General features: G+C 45.8%; 1 protein-coding gene across 2 annotated transcripts in view; it reads right to left on the reverse strand.

The window, feature by feature from the left end:
* The window catches only part of tap1 (transporter 1, ATP-binding cassette, sub-family B (MDR/TAP)), a 50,090-nt gene that overhangs the window by 16,032 nt on the left and 10,153 nt on the right, over nt 1–23,905 (reverse strand). Inside the window, exons 2-9 of one of the 2 annotated variants that reach the window (XM_080196069.1) lie at nt 22,927–23,104; nt 12,662–13,195; nt 10,570–10,684; nt 9,607–9,737; nt 7,343–7,548; nt 5,478–5,675; nt 4,522–4,650; nt 3,297–3,485 (exon numbers count right to left, since the gene is read on the reverse strand). In XM_080196069.1, coding sequence (XP_080052195.1) covers nt 3,297–3,485; nt 4,522–4,650; nt 5,478–5,675; nt 7,343–7,548; nt 9,607–9,737; nt 10,570–10,684; nt 12,662–13,166 — 1,473 coding nt within the window. In that variant the 5' untranslated portion in view covers nt 13,167–13,195; nt 22,927–23,104. Of the gene's footprint in view, nt 1–3,296; nt 3,486–4,521; nt 4,651–5,477; nt 5,676–7,342; nt 7,549–9,606; nt 9,738–10,569; nt 10,685–12,661; nt 13,196–22,926; nt 23,151–23,905 lie in introns of both variants that reach the window. The other variant, XM_080196068.1, reaches the window with a different exon arrangement.

A 23,905-nucleotide genomic window follows, 5' to 3' on the forward strand; every position in this document is an offset into this window, starting at 1 on the left:
CTGCCTCCCTCAGATGAGCTGTTCCCCCCCAGTAGTACTCAGGCAGGAGTACTTATTTCGAAGGGGGACATCCACCGGTGTGCTCTCCATCACCCGTGGTTTCCCCTTCCTAATAGTTACCCAAGTGCCCTCATCCCGTTGCCCTGGTGTGACTACTTGCTGATAGCTCCTATCTATAACCTCCTCACTCTCCCGAATGAGCCGAAAGTCCTCGAGCTGCATTTGCAGCTCCTTAACCTGGTTCCGTAGGGACTGCAGCTCCACACACCGAGCACAGGTGTGGATGTCTGGCAGACCAGGAGCCTCCAAGACCTCCCACATGTTGCATTGGCAACAACATACTGGCCTCACACCCATACTTGCCCCTTTTTAGTAACCCAGAGGAAAAAGTAAAAAGAAACTTATAACTTACCTTACCTCTTTGGCCCTGTGAGCCAAAGCCCTTACAGCACACACAAAAACAAAAGCAGTCTTACCTGCTCTCAGACAGAGCCCCTCTCTCTCTCTCTTTTTTAGGTTAGAGGAGGGGGGAGGGCTGGGATACTCTACCTATGTAGAGTATCGGGAATCCCCTCCGGTCTAATTTATAGTAGGTGAAAAAAAAAACTTGACCCGAGTGCCCTCACAACTACTTCCGGGGTCAAACTTAAAACAATCAAAAAAAAACCCACTAAACTCACTAAAACAAAGTTAGTTTTTAAAAGAAAGAAAAAGTCGCTGTACTCACCCACAAGCTCTCCACTCGCAAATCGCAGCCTCTCTTCAGTGCTCCCATGGAACAATGAGGCCGGACCCCCGAGGTGAGTAAACTTTTAAAGGTGAAAAAAAAAACTTGACCCGAGTGCCCTCGCAACTACTACCATCTTTGAACAATTGAACTCCAAGGACTGGAGTTTACAGGCTCGCTCATCCCCAAACCATAATGTCCTGCCTGAGGTCAACTGACCTTCCTGTTGTTTACCCCTCACCCTCTCCTATTCCCGTGATGGACAGAATGGTAAAATTCTGGCCTAAATGTGATATTCTGCCTCCTTGTTCCAGCCTCTTCCCACCCTGCCTTCCCCTTCCATCCCCACACACAGCAGAGAAATATTTCATCTCTATTGACCTATTTCTCGTGACAAAGTTGATTGGTGAGGGTAGGGCAGTGGACGTTGTTTACATGGACTTCAGTAAGGCCTTTGACAAGGTCCCTCATGGCAGACTGGTACAGAAGGTGAAATCACATGGGATCAGAGGTGAGCTGGCAAGTTGGATACACAACTGGCTCAGTTAAAGAAGACAAAGGGTAGCAGTGGAAATGTGCATTTCTGAATGGAGGGCTGTGACAAGTGGTGTTCCTCAGGGATCAGTGCTGGGACCTTTGCTGTTTTAATATATATAAATGATTTGGAAGAAAATGTAACTGGATTGATTAGTAAGTTTGCAGACAACACAAGGTTGGTGGATTTGCAGATAGCGATGAGGACCATCAGAGGATACAGCAGGATATAGATCAGTTGGAGACTTGTGCAGAGAGATGGCAGATGGAGTTTAGTCAGGACTAATGTGAGGTAGTGCATTTTGGAAGATCTAATACAGAAAAGAAATATACAGTAAATGGCAGGATCCTTAGGAGTACTGATAGGCAAAGGGATCTGGGTGTACAGGTACTCAGGTCACTGAAAATGACAATGTAGGTGGAGAAGGTAGTCAAGAAGGCATACAGCATGCTTGCCTTCATCAGCCGGAGTACTGAGTTTAAAAATTGGCAAGTTATGTTGATGCTTTATAGAACCTTAGTGAGGCCGCACTTGGAATATAGTGTTCAAAAGGATGTGGAGGCTTTGGAGAGGGTACAGAAAAGATTTACCAGGATGTTGCCTGGTATGGTGGGCATTGGCTATGAGGAGAGGTTGGAGAAACTTGGTTTGTTCTCACTGGAACGACGGAGGTTGAGGGGAGACCTGATAGAAGTCTACAAGATTATGAGAGGCATCGACAGAGTAGATAGTCAAAAGCTTTTTCCCAGGGTGGAAGAGTCAGTTACTAGGGGGCATAGGTTTAAGGTGTGAGGGGCAAGTTTTAAAAGAGATGTACAAGGCAGATTTTTTACACAGAGTAGTGGGTGCCTGGAACTTGTTGCCGGGGGAGGTAGTGGAAGCGTATATGTTAGTGACTTTTAAGAGGCGTCTTGACAAGTACATGAATTAGTTGGGAATAGAGGGATATGATCCCCGTAAGCATAGGGGGTTTTAGTTAAATCAGTCAGTATGGTCGGTGCAGGCTTGGAGGGCCGGAGGGCCTGTTCCTGTGCTGTAATTTTCTTTGTTCCTTTGTTGTTTGTTTTTATCAATTCTTCAAATCTTTACTTAGCTTCCATATTCATACCCAGTCTTTGCAACATGTCCTCATAATTTAATCCTTTTATCCCAGGAACATTCTGGTGAATCTATGCTGCACCATCTGCAAGGTTAATGTATCCTTCCTGAGGTGCAGTGCCCAGAACTGAACACATTTCTCCAGATAGGGTCTAAACAGAGTTTGTACAGCTGGAACAGCTTTTGGGATAAAGGATAATATTCCAGTCAGACTTTGAATTATTTGTTCTCTTGATATCCCTTTCTATTTCTCTCTCTACCTGTTTATCAATCTCTCTCAGACACTTTTTCCCTCGGTAACTCTCTCTACCTATCTGTGTCTCTCTCTATCTACCTATCAGTCACTCTCTTTATCTCCCTCCCCCCAATTCTCTCTAAAACTATCTCTCTGCCTTTCTATCTTTCTCTCCCCATCTCTCTCTTTCTCTCTCTCTCCCTCTCTATCTGTCTATCTACCCGCCTATCAATCTAACTCTCTATCTATCAATCTTTTCCTCTCTAACTCTCACTATATCACCCTGTCTCTTCCTCTATCAATCTCTCAGACTTGCCATCTTTCTACCTAGCTCTGCCTTCCTGTCTTTCTCAATCGACCTGCCTCTCAGTCTCTCTATCTCCATCTCCCTTTCCCTCTCTCTATTATCATCTATCTCCCTGTCTCTCTCTATCTCTCTTTCCCTCTCTGGCCACGCTTGCCCTAAAACCGGAAAATCCAGCCTGAGGGCAATGGACCTTTCCATGGTTCACCCCTTGCCTCTAGGATTCCCATGGCAGATGGAATTGGAAAATTCCTCCCTTTATCTTTCTATCTCTCGTCTCTCTATCGCTCAGTTTACCTATCTTGTCAGTGAACCTCAGGTTGGCGCACTCTCTCACAGTTCCAAAGCAATCTGCTATGATCTCACAAACTGATGGGACACCAATGAGTCACTGTACCTTTAATATCAGGGTGTCTGCTCGCTTGGGGTAGGCAAAGGTCACATTCTTGAACTCTATGTGACCTCTCAGCCTGTCTGGGGCCAGGGTGCCCATGGTGGAAAGCGCTGGCTGACGATCCATGTACTCAAAGACTTTCTCCGAGGCACCAACGGCTTTCTTCACATTGGGGTAGACGTTCATCAGGACCTGGTGCCGGTCAGACACAGACAGAAACAATGTTAGGACAGCTCACAGAACTGCAAATACCATCATGTCAAACACCTCACAGCAACATCCCTTCAAATGAAAACAGGCAGTCTGGAGACAAATGAAACAAAGGGAATTCCTCACAGTCTTTTGAAAACAGGCTATCCCGCATCCTCTAACCTTCCCTATCCTGCAGGATCAGTCAGTGCGCTTGTCTGTGTACACAGTGTGACCAGTCAGTGTGCTGTCCATATACACAGTGTGACCAGTCAGTGTGCTGTCTGTGTATGCAGTGTGGCTAGTGTGCTGCCCATGTACATAGTATGACCAGTGTACTGTGTGCGTACATAGCATGACCAGTCAGTGTGCTGCCCATGCACATAGTATGACCAGTCAGTGTGCTGTGTGTATACACAGTATGACCAGTGTGCTGTGTGTGTATACACATGATGACCAGTGTGCTGTTCATGTACACATTTTGACCAGTCAGCGTAGTGTCCGTGTACACAGTATGACCAGTCAGTGAGCTGTCCGTGTACATGATGTGGCCGGTCAGTGTGCTGTGTGTGTACACAGTGTGGCCAGTCAATGTACTGTCTGTGTACACGGTGTGGCCAGTCAGTGTGCTGTCTGTGTACATGATGTGGCCGGTCAGTGTGCTGTGTGTGTACACAGTGTGGCCAGTCAATGTACTGTCTGTATACACGGTATGGCCAGTCAGTGTGCTGTCTGTGTACACGGTGTGGCCAGTCAGTGTGCTGTCTGTGTACACGGTGTGGCCAGTCAGTGTGCTGTCCGTGTACACGATGTGGACAGTCAGTGTGCTGTCTGTGTACATGATGTGGCCGGTCAGTGTGCTGTCTGTGTACACGGTGTGGCTAGTCAGTGTGCTGTCCGTGTACACGGTGTGGCCAGTCAGTGTGCTGTCCAGATGTTGAGAGTCTGGGTATCAGACAGTGAGTTCAGGTTAACAGGTTTCTATAATTCAGCAGTTGATACGGTGAGTATTCCCTTGACGCGTACTCTAGTATCTCACCTCAATGGCTGTGGTAAACTGCAGCTCATAGAATATGAGGGAGACGAGATTGCCACTGGTTATATTTCCTGCTTCCACCAGACAGCCTCCACAGTAAAGGAGACTGACCTTCAGCACCAGGTTCGACAGCTGAGACAAAGATACATGGACACAGAGTGAAACATAGAATCCCTATGGTGCTGAAGAAGGCCATTTGGCCCATTGACTCTCTGACAGAGCATCCCTCCAGGGCCCACTTATTTAGCCCACTATTCCCCCTAACCTACACATCCTTGGTCTATGAGAGGAAACTGGAGCACCCGGAGAAAACCACTGTACCACCGTGTCGCCAGTGAGGGAGAGATCGACCTGCCCCAAATCCCTCACTGCTCAGCACCAATTCACCCAGAGAAACTATCCTCACCACACACCCAGCCAGCAGAACATTCAGCAAACCCTCACCCACACTGATGCTCCCTCACCCTCACCCACACTGACGATTCCTCACCCTCACCCACACTGACGCTCCCTCACCCCCACCCTCACCCACATTGACACTCCCTCACCCACACTGATGTTCCCTCATCTCCACCCTCACTCCTTCACCTCCACCCTCACCCCCATCCTCATTCCCTTAATCACACTCACCCTCCCAATCCCTCAATCATATCCTCAATTCTTAAGTCACATGCTCCCTCCATCACATTGACATTCCCTCAATCACTCCCTCAGTCAGACCCTCAGTCACACTCTCACTTCCTCGATTACACTCTTCCTTCCTCGGTCATGCCAACACGCAGCACAGTCTCTCTATCATTCACCTCAAACACTCCAAGATACTTTCAGTGATCCTCGCTTGTTATCAGAGGCCTGTATCATCCTCGATATTGAACCCTTTTCCTCCCAGCCTCGTAGTGAGCTCTGCACCCCACCCACACTCCCTGGATATCTGGAAAGGGGGGAGGTGCATCACCTACACTGTTCGTCCACATGAAGCCAGCGTAGGCTGCAGCCTCCTTCTTGTTGAGTCGATAGGTATCCTCCAGACGGTCACCATAGCGACGAGACTCCCCATCCTCATTCGCAAAGCTCCGCACCGTCTTCATCGAGGAGAATGTCTCCATGGCGACATCGTTCGCTTTTGCGAGAGACTCCTGGACCTTCGCGGAGAGTTTCTGTTATAGAAAATACAGAGCTGCTTTAGAGACCTCCACACTGTGGCAGAACCCCCCCACACAGGGTCAGAGACCCTCACACCAGAGGGAGACCCCCACACAGGGTCAGAGACCCCCACACCGGAGGGAGACCCCCACACAGGGTCAGAGGCCCCCGCATAGGGTCAGAGACCTCCACACAGGGTCAAAGACCCCCACACTAGAGGGAGACCCCCACACAGGATTAGAGACCCCCTACACAAGGACAGAGACCTCCATACTGGGTCAGAGACCCCCACACTGGGACAAAGACCCTCACACAAGGACAAAGACCCCCAGACAGGGTCAGAGAGTCCACACCAGGATGGAAATCCCCACACCAGGTCAGATTCCACCACACAGGTTCAGAGACCTCCATATTGGGACAGAGACCCACCCCCACCCGCACCCCCCACCAGGACAGAGACCCCTACACTGGGACAGAGACCCTCACACCAGGACAAAGACTCCCACACCAGGACAGAGACCCCCCCACAGGGTCAGAGACCCCCATACCAGGACAGAGACCCCCCCACACTGGTACAGAGATCCCACACAGGATCACAGACTCCCATACCAGGACAGAGACCCCCCCATACAGGTACAGAGACTCCCACAGCAGGACCGAGACCCCCACAAAGGGTCAGAGACCCCCACACTGAAATAGACACTCCCACATCAGGAAAAAGATCACCACACCAGGACAGAGAACCCCACACCAGGACAAAGATCACCATACAGGCCAGAGACCACCCTCATTAGGAGAGACACCCACACAGTGTCAGAGACCCCCACACCAGGACAGAGACCCCCACAGCAGGACAGAGATCCCCACACCAGGACAGAGACATCCACACCAGGACAGAGACATCCACACCAGCACAGAGATCCCCATACCAGGACATAGACCTCCACATCAGGTCAGAAACCTCCACATCAGGACAGAGATCCCTACACCAGGACAGAGACCTCCGCACCAGGACAGAGACCTCCACAGCAGGACACAGACCCCCACAGCAGGACGCAGACCCCCACAGCAGGACAGAGACCCTGACAAAGATTCAGAGACTCCCACAAAGGGTCAGAGGCACCCACGTAGGGTCAGAGATCACTACACTTGGATGTGGACACCCCCCACACAGACAGAAACCCCCACACAGGGTCAGAGCGAGGTCAGAGACCCCCACACAGTGACCAACCACAAAGGGACTGAGACCCCCACACATGGCCTGGTAGCCCCACAACAGTATAGTTATATTGGAGCTGGACTAGTATCCAGAGATCCAAGGCACTGCTCTCAGAACCCAGGGTAGGATTTGAACCCGGTAGCTGGTGAAATTTAAATCTAGAATTAAAAAATATAATCATGACCATGAAACCATTGTCAATTGTTGTAAAAACCCAACTGGTTCACTAATGTCCTTCACAGAAGGAAATCTGCTGTCCTTACCTGGTCTGGCCTACATGTGACTCCAGAGCTATATCAATGTGCTTGACTCTTAAATGTCCAAGGAGGTCATTGAATTCAAGGGCAACTAGGTTTGGGCAAGAAATGCTTGCCGAACCAATGACATCCACATCGCATAAAAGTAAGAGAAAGTAAAAGAAAGTGAATGGGAGAGAGTGTAGAGTAAGCTAACTAAATGTACCTGATAGTACTTTCCAGTGTACTTGGGGATGATACTGATGACAAATATGCCAATGAGTGTCAACAAGGTGAGTTTGAAGGACAGGTTGACCATGAAGACAAGGAGACAGATTGCCCTCATCAGATACCACATCAGCAGACTTAACTTCTCCGTTAGCGACTCACTCATCGTGTTCGTATCCGTGGTGATACGTGATGTGATGTCACCTAGGCAACACATGACGAAATATCATCAAAACCACTTTGCTTCTGCCTATCGTATCCAGAGAATCTATCTGTAGACCATTTCTACCTGCAATAACTCAGGAAGCCCAACTGGAAAGGAACAGTATTTATTGTTAAACACAACATAAAGCCACTCCTCCACGGCGTGATGTATAAGCCCTGTCCGGGACACAGATCTGTGACCTTTCCTGATGTCTGCCTTATCAAGAGCTCAGGTGATGAATTCCACCAGGTAGACAACTGACTGTCACCAAGGGAACATGTCATCAATGAGCCCCACAGGGAGATCAATCAAAGATTCCCCATGAAACTCATGGATGGTTTCACACTAATGTTCCTCAAGTAAGAATTATTTATCATCTACGCCCACTAAAATTGTATAATAATCCCAGAAATGAAGATAACCAATTGTCCTTTTGAAATTATCATAATCTCCACGGATGATTTGTATTGAGAGTTACTTTTATTTATTGCTACCTTTCTAATCATGGTGCTCTCATCACCATGCGACAGTTTCTGTTTCCTCAAAACATTGCACCTTTTGAGACAGACCATAATGGGAGTTGAAGCAGAAGCTTCAGATTTCGAGGAAAACCTCAGCAGTAACAAGAAAGGGAATCTCAGGTTTCTGGGGAAACGGACTCTATTTGAAACCAGATAAAAAGGCACCATTCAAGCACAGGTCCCAGTGGCACAATTCAGGAGGGCTGAAGAATACTGGTCTAGAACCTGGGGATAGATAAATGCAGGGTTGCTGCATCCATTCCTGTTGCTTGAAAATAACTTGGATGTATTCATAGCATCCCAGGTTTTGCCAATGTCTGCCATTTTGGTGAAAACTGTGACTGCAGAACTTGGCTTGTTTTGGAGGTGCTGAGGATCTGGGGAGAAATCCTGGAATTCCACTCGAGGAATTTCAAAGCTTTGAACGGCTTTGTCACTGAAATGAGTACCATATATTTTGAGTGAACTTCCTGCAATCTGTCTTTGTTGTGTCTGCTATTTAATGTGTAACTGATAGTTTATATTCATCTCAATTTGCCTGTTAATTCAGTTTGATTTTGGATAGATTGTCAAAAGTTGAAAAAAATGAAATCTCCCTCTCTGGTCATTGTCTCTCTCTCTCTCTGTATCTTTCTCCCTCCCTTTCTCCCTCTGATTACTGTGTCTCTGTATCTCTCACCTCTCTATAACCATCTCTCAAAGTTTAGTCTCTCACACTCTCTGTATATCTCTCCTCTCTATATCCATCTCTCTCTGATCACTATCTCCCTTCCTCTATCCATCTCTCAAAGGTCGCTGTCTCTCACACACTCTCTCTCTCTCTATGTATATATATTTCTCTCTCTATCCATCTTTCTCTGGTCACTCTCTCTGTATTTCTCTCCTTTCTGTTCCATCGCATTCTACTGACTGCATCTCTCTCTCTCTACACATATGTATCGCTCTGCCTCATCATTCCTTCTTTGTCTCTCCCTCTCCCTTTATCCTTCTCTCCCCATCTCTCTTTTTGGTGACTCAATACCTCCTCATCTTAGGAGTGGCATGGTAGCACAGTGGTTAGCATTGCTGCTTCACAGCTCCAGGGACCTGGGTTTGATCCCTGGCTTGGGTCACTGTCTGTGTGGATTTTGCACATTCTCCTCGTTTCTGCATGGATTTCCTCCGGGTGCTCCAGTTTCCTCCCAGAGCCCAAAGATGTGTAGGTTAAGTTGATTGGCTATGCTAAAATTGCCGCTTAGTGTCCTGAGATGCGTAGGTTAGAGGGATTAGTGGGTAAATATGTAGGGATATGGGGAGTAGGGCCTGGGTGGGATTGTGGTCAGAGCAGACTCATTGGGCCAAATGGCCTCGTTCTGCATTGTAGGGTTTCTATGATCTCTCCCTCTCTGGTCATGTCTGTCCATCTCATCAGTCTCTCTGTTTGCCTATCTGTTTCTCCCTTCTGCTCTGCCCCCTTTCTGTTTATGGCTGTCCCTAACGGTGTCTCTATATCTGTCTGACAGATACTCTGCATGTCTCTATGTCTGCGACACTCACCTGTATGCACAGTGTCAAAGAAGGCAATCTCCTGCCGCACCACAGATCGAAACACGGAGCTCTGGATACGAGTGTGAATCCCAGTCATTGTAATATTATAGATACAGTCACAGATAAACTCTGTCAAAGCACTGTGTGACACACAGGAACAGGAATCACTGGGTTAATACATACTACAGAGGGTACAAATATGAATCACTAAAGATACAATCACTGCACTGTGTGTGAAAACTGGAAATACAATCACTGCACTGTGTGAGAAACAGCAATCACTGGAGATAGAATCACTGCACTGTGTGTGAAAACTGGAGATACAATCACTGCATTGTGCGAGAAACAGGAATCACTGGGGATACAATCACTGCACTGTGTGAGAAACAGGAATCACTGGGGATACAATCACTGCACTGTGTGAGAAACAGTAATCACTGGGGATACAATCACTGCACTGTGTGTGAAAACTGGAGATACAATCACTGCATTGTGTGAGAAACAGCAATCACTGGAGATACAATCACTGCACTGTGTGTGAAAACTGGACATACATTCACTGCACTGCATGTGAGAAACAATAATTACTGGTGATAGAATCTATGCACCGTGCGTGAGAAACAGGTATCATTGGAGATACAATCACTGCACTGTGTGTGAAAACTGGACATACAAACAGTACACTGTGTGTGAGAAAAAAACAATCACTGGAGATACAGTCACTGCACTGTGTGTGAAAAACAGGAATCACTGGAGATACAATCACTGCACTGTGTGTGAGAAACAGGAATCACTGGGGAAACTGGAAGGTGCTTGAAAAACAGATGGGCTTGTTAATGTGCAGGATGTTTGTGAGTGCGATCAAACATGATTCAGGTCAGAATATCTCTCTGTATCCCAGTATCCCACTGCAGTGAGCCAACATTTGCTGCAATGTTAACTCTCCCATGCTCCAAATAATGCTTTATGTACCTGCCAGAGGTGATGAGGGACATAGCAATGATGGAGTTGGTGAATGCCGATGGATCCTCTTTATTCATCACCCAGTCTGTCATCCGCCCGGTGTAATAAGGTATCGCCATCTCCCCTGGAAATGTGTGAAGCAAGACTTTCATCAATCATCTGCAATCACTGTGGCATATCCTAGACCACCCCTCCACCTCCCCCGCCCCCCCCATCAATGTGAAAATATAACCTTCACCATTATTGTATTTTTTATTCTTTTATGGATGTGGGTGTCACTGGCAAATTGGCATTTATTGCCCATCCTTAGGTACCTGGAAGGTGGTGGTGAGCTGCCTTCTTGAACTGTTGCAGTCCGTGTGGTGTAGGTACACTCACAGTGCTGATAGGGAGGGAGTTCTAGGATTTTGACCAAATGAGAGTAAAGGAACAGTGATATATTTCCAAGTCAGGATGGTGAGTGACTTGGAGGGGAATCTCCAGGTGGTGATGTTCCCAGCTATCTGCTGATTATTTCTGTCTAGGTGGTAGTGGGTTTGGAAGGTGCTGCTTAAAAAAACTTGGTTAGTTCTCACAGTGCATCTTGTAGATGGTACACAGTTACCACTGTTCATCGTAGTTGGAGGGAATGAATGTGTTTGGAAGGGATGCCAATCAGGCAGGGCTGCTTAGATCTGGATGGTGATGAGCTTCTTGATTGTTGTTGGAACTACACCCATCCAGGCAAATGGAGAGAATTCCATTACACTCTTGGTTTGTGCCTTGTAGATAGTGGACCAGCTCTGGGAAGTCAGGAGGTGAGTTACTCGCTGCAGGATTCCTCGCCTCTGAGCTGCTCTGGTAGCCACAGTATTTAATATGGTTAATCCAATTCAGTTTCTGGGCAATGGTAACCCCCCGAGAATGTTGGCAATGGGACATTCAGTAATGGTAATGCCATTGAATGTCAAGGGATATTGGTTAGATTCTTCTGGTTGAAGGTGGTCATTGCCTGGCACTTGTGTAGCACCAATGTTACTTTGCCACTTGTCAGTCCAAGAATTGAGACCAGAAAGGAGTGGGTTGGAATGGTCCAGAGGTAACTGTGGCCTGGGTGAAGGTTTCAGATGTGGATGAGTGAAGACAGGGACAAGCTGATTATGATACAAAGAAATAGGGGGTCTTAATGATGGCATGGAAATATAGCTCAAAGCCCACCTTGAGATTACATATGATACGCAAGGATATTTTGGCCTTGGAGGGAGTGCAGAGGAGGTTTACAAGGCTGATGCCGGAGTTGAGGGGGTTGAGCTATGAGGAGAGGCTGAATAAACTAGGCTTGTACTCGTTAGAGTTTAGAAGAATGAGGGGAGATCTCATTGAGACGTATAAGATGATGAATGGGATGGATAGGATAGAGGTGGAGAGACTCTTCCCGCTCAGAAAGGACAGTAGGACTAGGAGGCACAGCCTCAAGATAAAGGGGGGGTGGTTTAGAACGGAGTTGAGGAAGAACTTCTTCACTCAAAGGGTGGTGAATCTCTGGAATTCTCTGCCCGTTGAAGTGGTGGAGGCTACCTCGCTAAATATTTTTAAGAAGCGGGTTGATGGGTTTTTGATGAGAGAGGGGATTAGGGGTTATGGGGAGAGGGCGGGAATGTGGAACTGAGCCACGACAGATCAGCCATGATCTTATTGAATGGAGGGGCAGGCTCGAAGGGCCAGATGGCCTACTCCTGCTCCTATTTATGTTCTTATGTTCTTATGACAATGAGGATAAGAACAGTCTAGTTCAACTTTGGAGTACTGCTTGGGAGCAGGATATAGTCAGCGTCTGTGACATCTTTGACAGGATGCTAACCTGCCATCAGTTCTCCTGGCTCCCTCACACAACCTTGTCATCCTTTGAGCCTTGGCCCCCATATATCGTTTGATCATCTCCCAACTCCCACCCACCCAATCTTTCCCCCACTGCCCCTTCACTTTACCTCCTGACCCAGCACCTTGTTTCCTCCTAACCACCCACCCCCCCATCAACCTCATACCCCTCACTTTCACCTAACTCCCCCCAAACTCCCAATCACCGCTGCCTGATACCTAGTCAGTGATGCCAGGACCTTACCCAGAGATGACAGGACCAGGAAGACAGCCGTCAGGAGGAACCGGCCAATGTCCGGCTTCATGTAGGACAGCAGCCTGACAAGGGTGCCTCTTGATCCTGCCTCGTCCGCTGAAGTCCCTTCTGGGAGGAAGTGTCTACACAGGAGGAAGACCAGGCCTGTGGTGGCATAGTTGAGGGCCAGCGTGCTCCAGTTGTGCGGCCCATACAGGAGTTCGTCCGAGGGGAACTGAGCAACCATGGTTAGGCTGACATACACAGGAGTGAGCAGGCAGGATACAGCCAGCACCCAGTATAGGTCCCTCCAGCACAGCCAGGCGGGGAGCCCAGACGCACACTGTGGCAAGGCTTGGAGTGAGGCACATAGCAGGCCCAAACGTAGGAGTGATATGAGCCAGAGAGCAAGCACAGGCTCACACAGGCACCAGCAGTGCAAACCCAGGCTCAGGATCCAGGTAGCAGTCACATCCAGTAGGGGTATATAGATCAGAGGACTGGATTCTGTCATTTTCAATCTAGGAGTTCAACTGTGAGAACCTGAAATATAAAACAAAACCCAGGTTAAATACTGTCATTGGGGATTTAACCCCAGTTAAATGCTGTCACTGAAGGCTGTGTCGCCCAATTTGGGGTTTCACACAAATTGAACATGCTGCAAATCTGACAATCATTGAAAATGATGTGGAGATGCTGACGTTGGACTGGGGTGAGCACAGTACGAAGTCTCACAACACCAGGTTGAAGTCCAACAGATTTATTTGGCAGCACTAGCTTTCAGAGCCTCAAGCTCTTTCTTCAGGTGAGTGAGGACTTGTATTCACAAACAGGGCATATAAAGGCACAAACGCAATTTACAAAATAATGATTGGAATCCGAGTCTTTACAAGTAATCAGCTTTTAAAGGTACAGGCAATGTCAGTGGAGAGAGGGTTAAGCACAGATTAAAGAGATGTGTATTGTCTCCAGCCAGGACAATGTTGGCCGAGTTGCAAGAATATGTACCATGTGCTGGTGGATGGTGGAAGGCACACGGTACATAAAATTGCATCCAGAGATTGGCAGTTCTCAATTGGAGATAACTGCCAATTGGAGATTCAGTTGGAGATTAACTGCCAATCTCCAGCTGCAATTTTACAACTCAACCGCTTCATCCTGGACAACAATGTCTTCGCCTTCAATAAGTAGTTCTTCATCCAGACACACGGACCAGCCATGGGGACCAAATTCACACCTCACTATGTCAACATCTTCATGCACAGGTTCGAACAAGACTTCTTCACCGCACAGGACCTTCAACCAATGCTATACACTGGATACATTGATGACTTTTTCTTCCTTGGACTCATGGCGAACAATCACTGAAACAACTATATGACGACATCAACAAGTTCCATCCCATCATCAGACTCACCATGGATTATTCTCTGGAATCGGCTGCATTCTTGGACACACGCATCTCCATCAAGGACGGTCACCTCAGCACTTCACTTTACCACAGATAACCTTACAATGCTCCACTTCTCCAGCTTTACCCTAAACATGTTAAAGAAGCCATCTTCTACGGACAAGCCCTCTGTATACACAGGATCTGTTCAGATGAGGAGAATCACAACAGACACCTACAGGCGCTGCAAGATGCCCTGATAAGAACATGATATGGCGTTTGACTCATCGATCGACAGTTCCAACGCGCCACAGCGAAAATCAGCACTGACCTCCTCAGAAAACAAACATGGAACATGGCAGGCAGAGTACCCTTCGTCGTCCAGTACTTCCCCAGAGCGGAGAAGCTACAACATCTTCTTTGGAGCCTTCAACAGGTCATCGATGAAGACAAACATCTCACCAAGGCCATCCCCACACCCCCACTTCTTGCCTTCAAACAACCGCACAACCTCAAACAGACCATTGTCCACAGAACACTACCCAGCCTTCAGGAAAACAGTGACCACGATATCACACAACCCTGCCAGAGCAACCTCTGCAAGACATGCCGGATCATTGACACGGATGCCATCATCTCACACGAGAACACCATCCACCAGATACACAGTACATACTCTTGCGACTCAGCCAATGTTGTCTACCTGATATGCTGCAGGAAAGGATGTCCCAAGGAGTGGTACATTGGGAGGCCAAGCAGATGCTACGACAACGAATGAATGAACACCACTCAACAATCACCAGGCAGGAGTGTTCCTTCCTGTTGGGGAATACTTCAGCAGTCACAGACATTCAGCCTCTGATCTTCGGGTAAGTTCTCCAAGGCGGCCTTCACAACACGTGACAATGCAGAATCGCTCAGCAGAAACTGATAGCCAAGTTCCGCATACATGAAGACAGCCTCAACCGGGATCTTGGGTTCATGTCATTCTATTTGTAACCCCCACGATTTGCCTGGGCTGGCAACATCTCACTAACTGTCCTGGCAGGAGACAATACACATCTCTTTAACCTGTGCTTAACCCTCTCTCCACTCACATTGTCTGTTCCTTTTAGACTTGGTTACCTGTAAAGACTCTCATTCCATCTTGTAAATTGAGTTTGTGTCTTTATATGCCCTGTTTGTGAACACAAGTCCTCACTCACCTGAGGCTCTAAAAGCTAGTGCTGCCGAATAAACCTGTTGGACTTTAACCTAGTGTTGTGAGACTTCTTACAATCATTGAAACCCAGAAACTCTCACTCTGCCTGGCAACATCTGTGTGAGTCAACTCAATGAACTATCTTTAGAATTGAGGAAAGTTAGAGCTCTTCTCAGCTAGTGAAAGGGGGAAGGGACAGGAAGAACAAGGGCTAAATTTGATGATGGGGAGGAAAGCAGAGCGATTCTTAGAATCATAGAATCCTACACTGCAGAAAGAGGCCATTCAGCCCATCAAGTCTGCACCGGTCACAATCCCACCCAGAGCCTATCCTCATGTATTTACCCTGCTAGTCCCCCTGACACTAAGAGAAAATTTAGCATGGCCAATCCACCTAACCCGCACATCTTTGGATGGTGGGAGGAAACCAGAGTGGAGGAAACCCATGCCTTAGCTATGAGGAGAGGTTGGAGAAACTTGGTTTGTTCTCATTGGAGCGACAGAGGTTGAGGGGAGATCTGATAGAAGTCCACAAGATTATGAGAGGCACGGACAGAGTGGATAGTCAGAAGCTTTTTCCTCTGGTGGAACAGTCAATTACTAGGGGGCACAGGTTTAAGGTGCAAGGGGCAAGGTTTAAAGGAGATGTATGAGGCAGGTTTTTCACACAGAGAGTAGTGGGTGCCTGGAACTCGTTGCTGGGGGAGGTAGTGGAAGTGTATACGGTAGTGACTTTTAAGAAGCGTCTTGACAAGTACATGAATAGGATGGGAATAGAGGAATATGGTCCCCAGAAGGGTAGGAGGTTTTAGTTAAGTTGAGCCGAAAAGCCTGTTCCTGTGCTGTAATTTTCTTTGTTCTTTGTTCCACACAGACAGTGACTGAAGCTGGGAATCAAACCCAGGTCCCTGACGCTGTGAGGCAGCACTACCAACCACTGTGTCACAGTGCTGCCCATTTAACGATTCAATGATTAACAATCCTCTGTATAAAACCTGAGGGTTTGCTAATGAGTATACTGAAAAAAGCAGTATGTGCAGAGGAGGTGTGATTGGCTGTATAGCAGCACCCAAGCATCAAGAGGAAGGAATAAAAAAAACAAAAAAAATTGACCAAGATGGAGGCAAAGTTTAGGAAATAAAAGTTTATAAAAATATAAATTAGGAGCAGGAGTAGGCCACTCAGCCCCTTGAGCCTTGCATGTCATGCAATCACTGCTAATCCATTTGTAACCTCAACTCCACATTCCTGCCTACCCCCGATAACCTTTTATCTCTTTGTTAATCAAGAATCCAACCAGCTCTGTCTTAAAATATTCAAATATTCTGCTTCCACTACATTTTGAGGAAGAGATTTCCAGAGACTCACCACTCTGAAAAAATAATTCCCTCCATCTCTGTCTTAAACAAGTAGCCCCTTATTTTAAATCAGTGACCCCATAGTTTGGAATTATCCCACTAGAGGAAACATCCTCTTCCCATCCACTCCGTCAATACCCCTCATTATCTGAAATCTGCTTTACTTTTCCAAACTCTGGTGGATAGAAACTTAACCTGTCCAAACTTTTCTTAAAAGATAACTTACCTATTCCTGGCACTAGTCCAGTAATCCTCTAATGCATTTTACATTTTTCGTTAAATAAGGACTCCAATACTGTACACAATACTCCAGATGTGGTCTTGCCAGTGCCCTGTAGAACTGAAGCATAACTTCCCTACTTTTATATTCAACTTCTCTCACACTAAATGATAACATTCTATTCATTTTCCTAATTACCTGCTGTACCTGTATATTTTTATGATTCATGCACTGGGACACCCTGATCCTGCTGCACCTCAAGACTTCTGTAATGTCTCTCCATTTAGATAATAAGCTTCCTTTTTATTCTTCCTGCCAAAATGGACAATTTGATACTTTCCCACATTATAATCCATTTGCCAGATTTTTGCACACTCACTGAATATATCTATATCCCCTTTAGCCCCTTTACACCCTCTTCATACTTTACTTTCCAACCTATCTTTCTATCATTAGCAACCATATCTTCAGTCACTTCATCCAAGACATTTATGTAAATTGTAAAAAGTTGAGGTCCCAGCACTGATCCCTATGGTACACCACTCATCACATCCTATCGACCAAAAAAATGACCCATTTATGGAGTCATTTGAGTCATTATACTCTCTCATACTCTCATAATGGGTCATTATGCTCTCTGTTTCCCATTATCTAGCCAATCTTAAATCTTGCCAACATGTCATTTCCTACACTGTCGGCTTTTATTTACCACAATAATTTTTCATGTAGCACCTTATCAAATGCTTTCTGGAAATCTAAGTGCAGTACATCTACTGGTTCCCCCTTATTCATAGCATGATAATTCTTTAAAGAACCCCAATAAATGAATAATTTTCATCAATATTCACACAGGAAAAATACAATGCTGTCGAAGAGAATACTGAGATACAGGCTATTACACTAGATGGAATTGAGGTTCATAAAAAGGTGTTAGCAATTCTAGAATGTGTGAAAATAGATAAGTCCCCTGGGCCGGACGGGATTTATCCTAGGATTCTCTGGGAAGCTAGGGAGGAGATTGCAGAACCTTTGGTTTTGATCTTTAGGTTCTCATTGTCTACAGGAATAGTGTCAGAAGACTGGAGGATAGCAAATGTTGTCCCCTTGTTCAAGAAGGGGAGCAGAGCCAACCCTGGTACTTATAGACCAGTGAGCCTTACTTCTATTGTGGCAAAGTTTTGGAAAGAATTATAAGAATTATAATTATCTAGAAAGGAACAATTTGATTAGGGATAGTCAATATGCCTTTGTGAAGGGTAGGTTGTGCCTCACAAGCCTTATTGAGTTCTTTGAGAAGATGACCAAAGAGATAGATGAGGGTAAAGGAGTTGATGTGGTGTATATGGATTTCACTAAAGCATTTGATAAGGTTCCCCACGGTAGGCTATTGCAGGAAATATGGAGGCATGGGATTGAGGGTGATTTTGTGGTTTGGATCAGAAATTGTTAGCTGAAAGAAGACAAAGGGTGATGGTTGATGGGACATGTTCATCCTGGAGTTCAGTTACTAGTGGTATACCACAAGGATCTGTTTTAGGGCCACTGCTGTTTGTCATTCTTATAAATGACCTGGATGAGCGCATAGAAGGATGGGTTAGTAAATTTGTGGATGACACTAAAGTCGGTGGAGTTGTGGACAGTGCGGAAGGATGTTGCAGGTTACAGAGGGATATAGATAAGCTACAGAGCTGGGCTGAGAGGTGGCAAATGGAGTTTAATGTGGAAAAGTGTGAGGTGATTCACTTTGGAGGGAGTATCAGGAATACAGAGTACTGGGTTAATGGTAAGATACTTGGTAGTGTGGATGAGCAGAGAGATCTTGGTGTCCATGAGCATAAATCCCTGAAAGTTGGCACCCAGGTTGGTGGGGTTGTTAAGAAGGTTTACAGAGTATTAGCTTTTATTGGTAGAGGGGTTGAGTTTCAGAGCCATGATGTCATGTTGCATCTGTATCTGCACTTGGAGTATTGCATATAGTTTTGGTCGCCGCATTATAGGAAGGATGGGGAAGCATTGGAAAGGGTGCAGAGGAGATTTACCAGGATGTTACCTGGTATGGTGGGGAGGTCTCATGAGGAAAGGCGAGTGACTTGAGGCTGTTTTCGTTAGGGAGAAGAAGGTTAAGAGGTGACTTAATAGATGCAAACAAATGATCAGTGGAATAGATAGGGTGGACAGTGAGAGCCTTTTTCCTCGGGTGGTGATGGCTAGCATGACAGGGCACAGCTTTAAATTGAGGGGTGATAGATATAGGACAGATGTCAGAGGTAGGTTCTTTACTCAGAGAGTAGTAAGGGCGTAGAATGCCCTTCCTGCAATAGTAGTGGACTCTTCAACATTAAGGGCATTTAAAGGGTCATTGGATAAGCATATGATGATATTGGAATAGTGTGGGTTAGATGGGCTTTGGATTCATTTCACAGGTAGGCACAACATTGAGGGCTGAAAAGTACTGTCTGTACTGTGCTGTGATGTTCTATGTTCAATAAATTGGGTAAACCTGATTTTCCTTTCACAAAACCATGTTGACTCTGGCTGATTGCTTTGAATTTATTTAAGTGCCGTGTGACAGCTTTTTTAATAATGGCATCTACCATTTACCCCATGACAGATGTCAGACTGTAGTTTCCTGCTTTTCTTCTCCCTCCCTTTTTGTACAAAGGAGATATAGTTGCTATTTTCTAATCTAATAGAACCTTCCTGAAAGGTGAGGTGCTGTTCCTCGAGCACGCATCAAACTTTACTGGAACACTGCAGCTGGACAAGCATGGACAGGTTAGAGTGGGAACAAAATGGAGAATTAAATGGATTGAGGGCAGAGAGGTGAGAGGAGAAACAAAGTGTAAAACTAAACTGAGCAAATAGAGAGATCAAAGTGGGAGAAAGATTGAGAATTGAACTGAGAGGATAGAGAGGTGAGAGTAAGAGCAAGATGAAGAATTAAACTGAGCTAGGATGAGGATGGGAGCAAGATGGTGAATTAATCTGAACGGCTATAGAGGATAGAGTGGGTACAAGACTGAGAATTGAACTGACAAGTGACTGGGGCTCGGGGTGGGATTTGCGAAGTGAATGCAGGTGTTCCACAAAGTAGTCACCCAGTCTGTGCCCAGTGTAAAGGCTGTCACACTGTGAGCAGCAAGTACAGGATATTAAGTTAATAGAAGTATAATTAAGTCACTGTTTCGGCTTGGGAGGAGTGTTTGGGTGTTGGGTGAATGGAGGGGGTAATGGAAAAGATATTATATTTCCTTTGCTTGCACAGAAGGTGGTATAGGGAAGGGAAGGGGCTACTAAGGAGTGGAGCAGAAGTGAATGGACAGGAAGGGGAGTAGAAGATGTATTTGGTGATGGCATTACACTAAAGGCTAAATATGGCACGTTAGGGTTTAAGCTGGGTTCAGTGTAGCACCACAGTATTTATCCTGGGCCAAGTATAGCAGATTGTGGTTTAACTTAGGTCAAACTATAACATCACAGGGATACAGGACAACTTATCCTGTCTAAAATCAGGAATCACTGGGAGATACAAAGGTAAAACCACACCCAGCGATTCATAACCAAGAAAAAAGCTGCAGCCAACTCCTCATGAACTGAACCATTTGTTGATCTTGGAGTTCTGCCCGGTGAGATACTGATTCCACCTTGCACAGGCTAAATCCAGAACCAAAAATCCTGGCTGGACAATAAACATTGCTTCTTCAGTAATCCCTGTGTATATCGTCCCTGACACATACATTGTTCTATGATGTGTATATTGTACCTAAATGTATACATTTATTTAGCGAATGCAAAGTCACTAAACCAAGCAGTTTCTTCTGGTCCTGCTGTGTTGGGTGCAAGATAGGCCTCCAACATCTGCAGTATTTTGCATTTATCAATATGTATATATGTAGGTTATTCCCGGATGTGTACATGGTTAAAGCTTTGATATTGTCTCTGGATGTGTCCGTGGTCCTGGGTTACATACATTTTCCTTGGATGTGTACATGGTCCTGGGTTATGTATATTATCTGCAGAGTAGTACACAAAGCAATACTGAGTCTGTGGATTGGACAAACATTGTGGTGCATAGTTTGCTCTTTCCCACAGGCATATAGGGCCTGGTACTGGGGCTGAATGGATCAGCATAACATGGCAGGAGGCATTGCAAACTTTTCTATCATTTTGTGGGTTATTGCAAGTCGGCAGATATGTGGAGGATTGATGTTTGCCAGAATAGCGAGCTAAGGGTGTTGAGGGTAGTGTTCCAGTAATGATATGCATGGTACCATTCATCTGGCTGTAAACTGATAAAGACCAAATGGGCACAGTATTCTGCCACTGAGTATGAGAGTACAAGTGCTCTTGGAGGGTGATGGTATCAGCACCCAATGTTGAGTTGGCTAATTTGGCAATCAAGTTATTGTCAAAGCAGTTGTCAATTCCCTATCTGGTGTCATTGTAGTATGCTGCTTTACCTTGGGGAGCAATTGGTCAGTGTTCACTTTGTGCCCTCCCCCAACTTCCCTAACTCCCCAATAGAAGATAATGCTAGAGGAAGATAATGATCTTACCAGCAGATTCAAAGGAAGATTCATGAGAAGAGTCCACACAAAGAATTCTGGTCAAATACACAAGTCAAAAGGAACAAATCTCAGCAGGTCTGACAGCATCTGTGGAGAGTAGAGCCAATGTTTCAAATCTACATGATCCTTTGTTAGAGCTCTGACCAAGGGTCATTTAGACTCGAAACATTGGCTCTATTCTCTCTCCACAGAGACTGTCAGACCTGCTGAGACTTTCCAGCATTTTTCTGTTTTGTTTTAGATTCCAGTATTTGCATATTTTGCATTTATCAATATGCATATTATACCTTGATATGTGAATAGTTGCATATATGTATGTTATTCCCAGATGTGTTTGTGGTTAAAGCTTTGATATTATCTCTGGATGTGTACATGCTCCTGGATTATGCAATTTATCCACAGAATTGCGCACAAAACAATACTGAAACCCATGTGATTAGAGGGACTGTGTCACCCTGGGAATGAGGATGTCGATGGGACACAAAGCAGAGAGAAATGGCAAATAGTTTATCAGACTGGAGACAAGTGGGGGGCCATTATTTATTCAAAGCAGAGTTAGATGGATTCTTGGTAGACAAGGGGGTCAAGGGTTATGGGGCAGACAGGAGAGTGGAGGCCACAGTCAGGTCAGCCATGATCTTATTGAATGGTGGAGTGGGCTGAATGGCCTAGTCAGTCAGGATATAGTAGTATATCAAAGGGTGTTAGCTACTGAGGATCAGTGGCCTGTTTATTATAAATGAATGACCCGGACTTGAGTATAAGGAGTATAATTCGAAAGTGGGCAATAGCAGGCAGCTCCAACTACAATAAGGAGGATAGTGCCAGACTTGAGGTTGTTTTCGTGACTTGAGGTGTTTTCGTTAGAGAGAAGAAGGTTAAGAAGTGACCTAATTGAGGCATACAAGATGATCAGAGGATTAGATAGGATGGACAGTGAGAGCCTTTTTCCTCGGATGGTGATGGCTAACACAAGGGGACATAGCTTTAAATAGAGGGGTGATAATTTCTTTACTCAGAGGGTAGTAAGGGCGTGGAATGCCCTGCCTGCAGCAGTTGTGGCCTTGCCAACTTTAAGGCCGTTCAAATGGTCATTGGATAGGCATATGGATAACATTAGGTTAGGGGGCCATTAGATTCGCTCCACTGGTCGGTGCAACATCGAGGGCCGAAGGGCCTGTGCTGCGCTGTAATGTTCTATGTTCTAGACCTCAGAGGGTGAAAGATCATTTAAATGGGCAGGCAGATAAGATTCAAACAGTGAATGTGGGTTGGCAGGTCGGAGAATGAGGACCAGGAGAGGTTAATTTAAACTTAAATGGTACAACATTAAAGTGGATGCAGCAACTCCGGCAAAAACTGTGAATGTCTGTTTACAGATATTTTAAAGTGAGAAGTAGACATTGTTTTTAGAGAAGACAAACACTGCTCCCCACACACACATACACGCGGTACATTTACTGCACTGTGTCCTCAGTGCTGGACCTGTGGGCACTGTCTATTTCCCGGAAGGAGGAGATCTTTCCTGTTCACTCACCTGGTTTCTGGTTGAGCAGAGGCTCACTGCTTGGTGTGTGTGTGTGAGCGAGAGTGAGAAGCTCCGGGAGACGGCTCCGGGAATTCAGGTACTGGATTCCGGGCTGCCTGTAGACGGTTTATCGGTGATCTGTCTCTCTCTGTGCCGGGAATCCCCGGCCTCAGCTGCAGTTCCGCCTCTTTTAAGAGTCAAAGCGAAAGTGAAACCTTTTTCAAACCGGCCTCCTGCACAAAAACACTTTATCAAAGTTATCAACACAGGGTTTAATATACAGTGTGTTCAAAACACGAAATGTTTAGTATATGCAGTGTGTTCAATCAATTTTATGTTCAGTATACACAGTGTTCAATCAACATAATGTTTAATATGTGCAGTGTGTTCAATCCGTATCATGTCTAATATGCATTGTGTTCAGTTCATGTAATGTTTTATAGGCAGTGTACACGGATCATGGGAACACACTAGTGTTTATGATGGAGTGTGGCAATATACAATACACACATTCTGTACATGATGGGGATTTGTCAATATAATGTACACACAGTCTGTACATAATAGGGATTTGTCAGTATAATATACACACAGTTGTACATGATGGGGATTTGTCAATACAAAATACACATAGTTTGTACATGATGGGGATTTGTCAGTATAATGTACACAGTCTGTACATGATGGGGATTTGTCAGTATAATATGCACACTGTGTACATGATGGGGATTTAGAACAAAGAACAATACAGCACAGGAACAGGCCATTCAGCCCTCCAAGCCTGCATCGCTCATGCGTCCAACTAGACCATTCATTTGTATCCGCCCATTCCCAGTCTGTTCATGTGGCTATCCAGATAAGTCTTAAACGATCCCAGCATGATCGCCTCTACCACCTTGCTCGGCAGTGCATTCCAGGCCCCCACCACCCTCTGTGTAAAATACGTTACTATGACATCTGTGTTAAACCTTGCCCCCCTCACCTTGAA

The sequence above is a fragment of the Carcharhinus amblyrhynchos genome, chromosome 9 (assembly GCF_965287045.1).
Source record: "Carcharhinus amblyrhynchos chromosome 9, sCarAmb.v2.hapA, whole genome shotgun sequence".
NCBI lineage: Eukaryota > Metazoa > Chordata > Chondrichthyes > Carcharhiniformes > Carcharhinidae > Carcharhinus > Carcharhinus amblyrhynchos.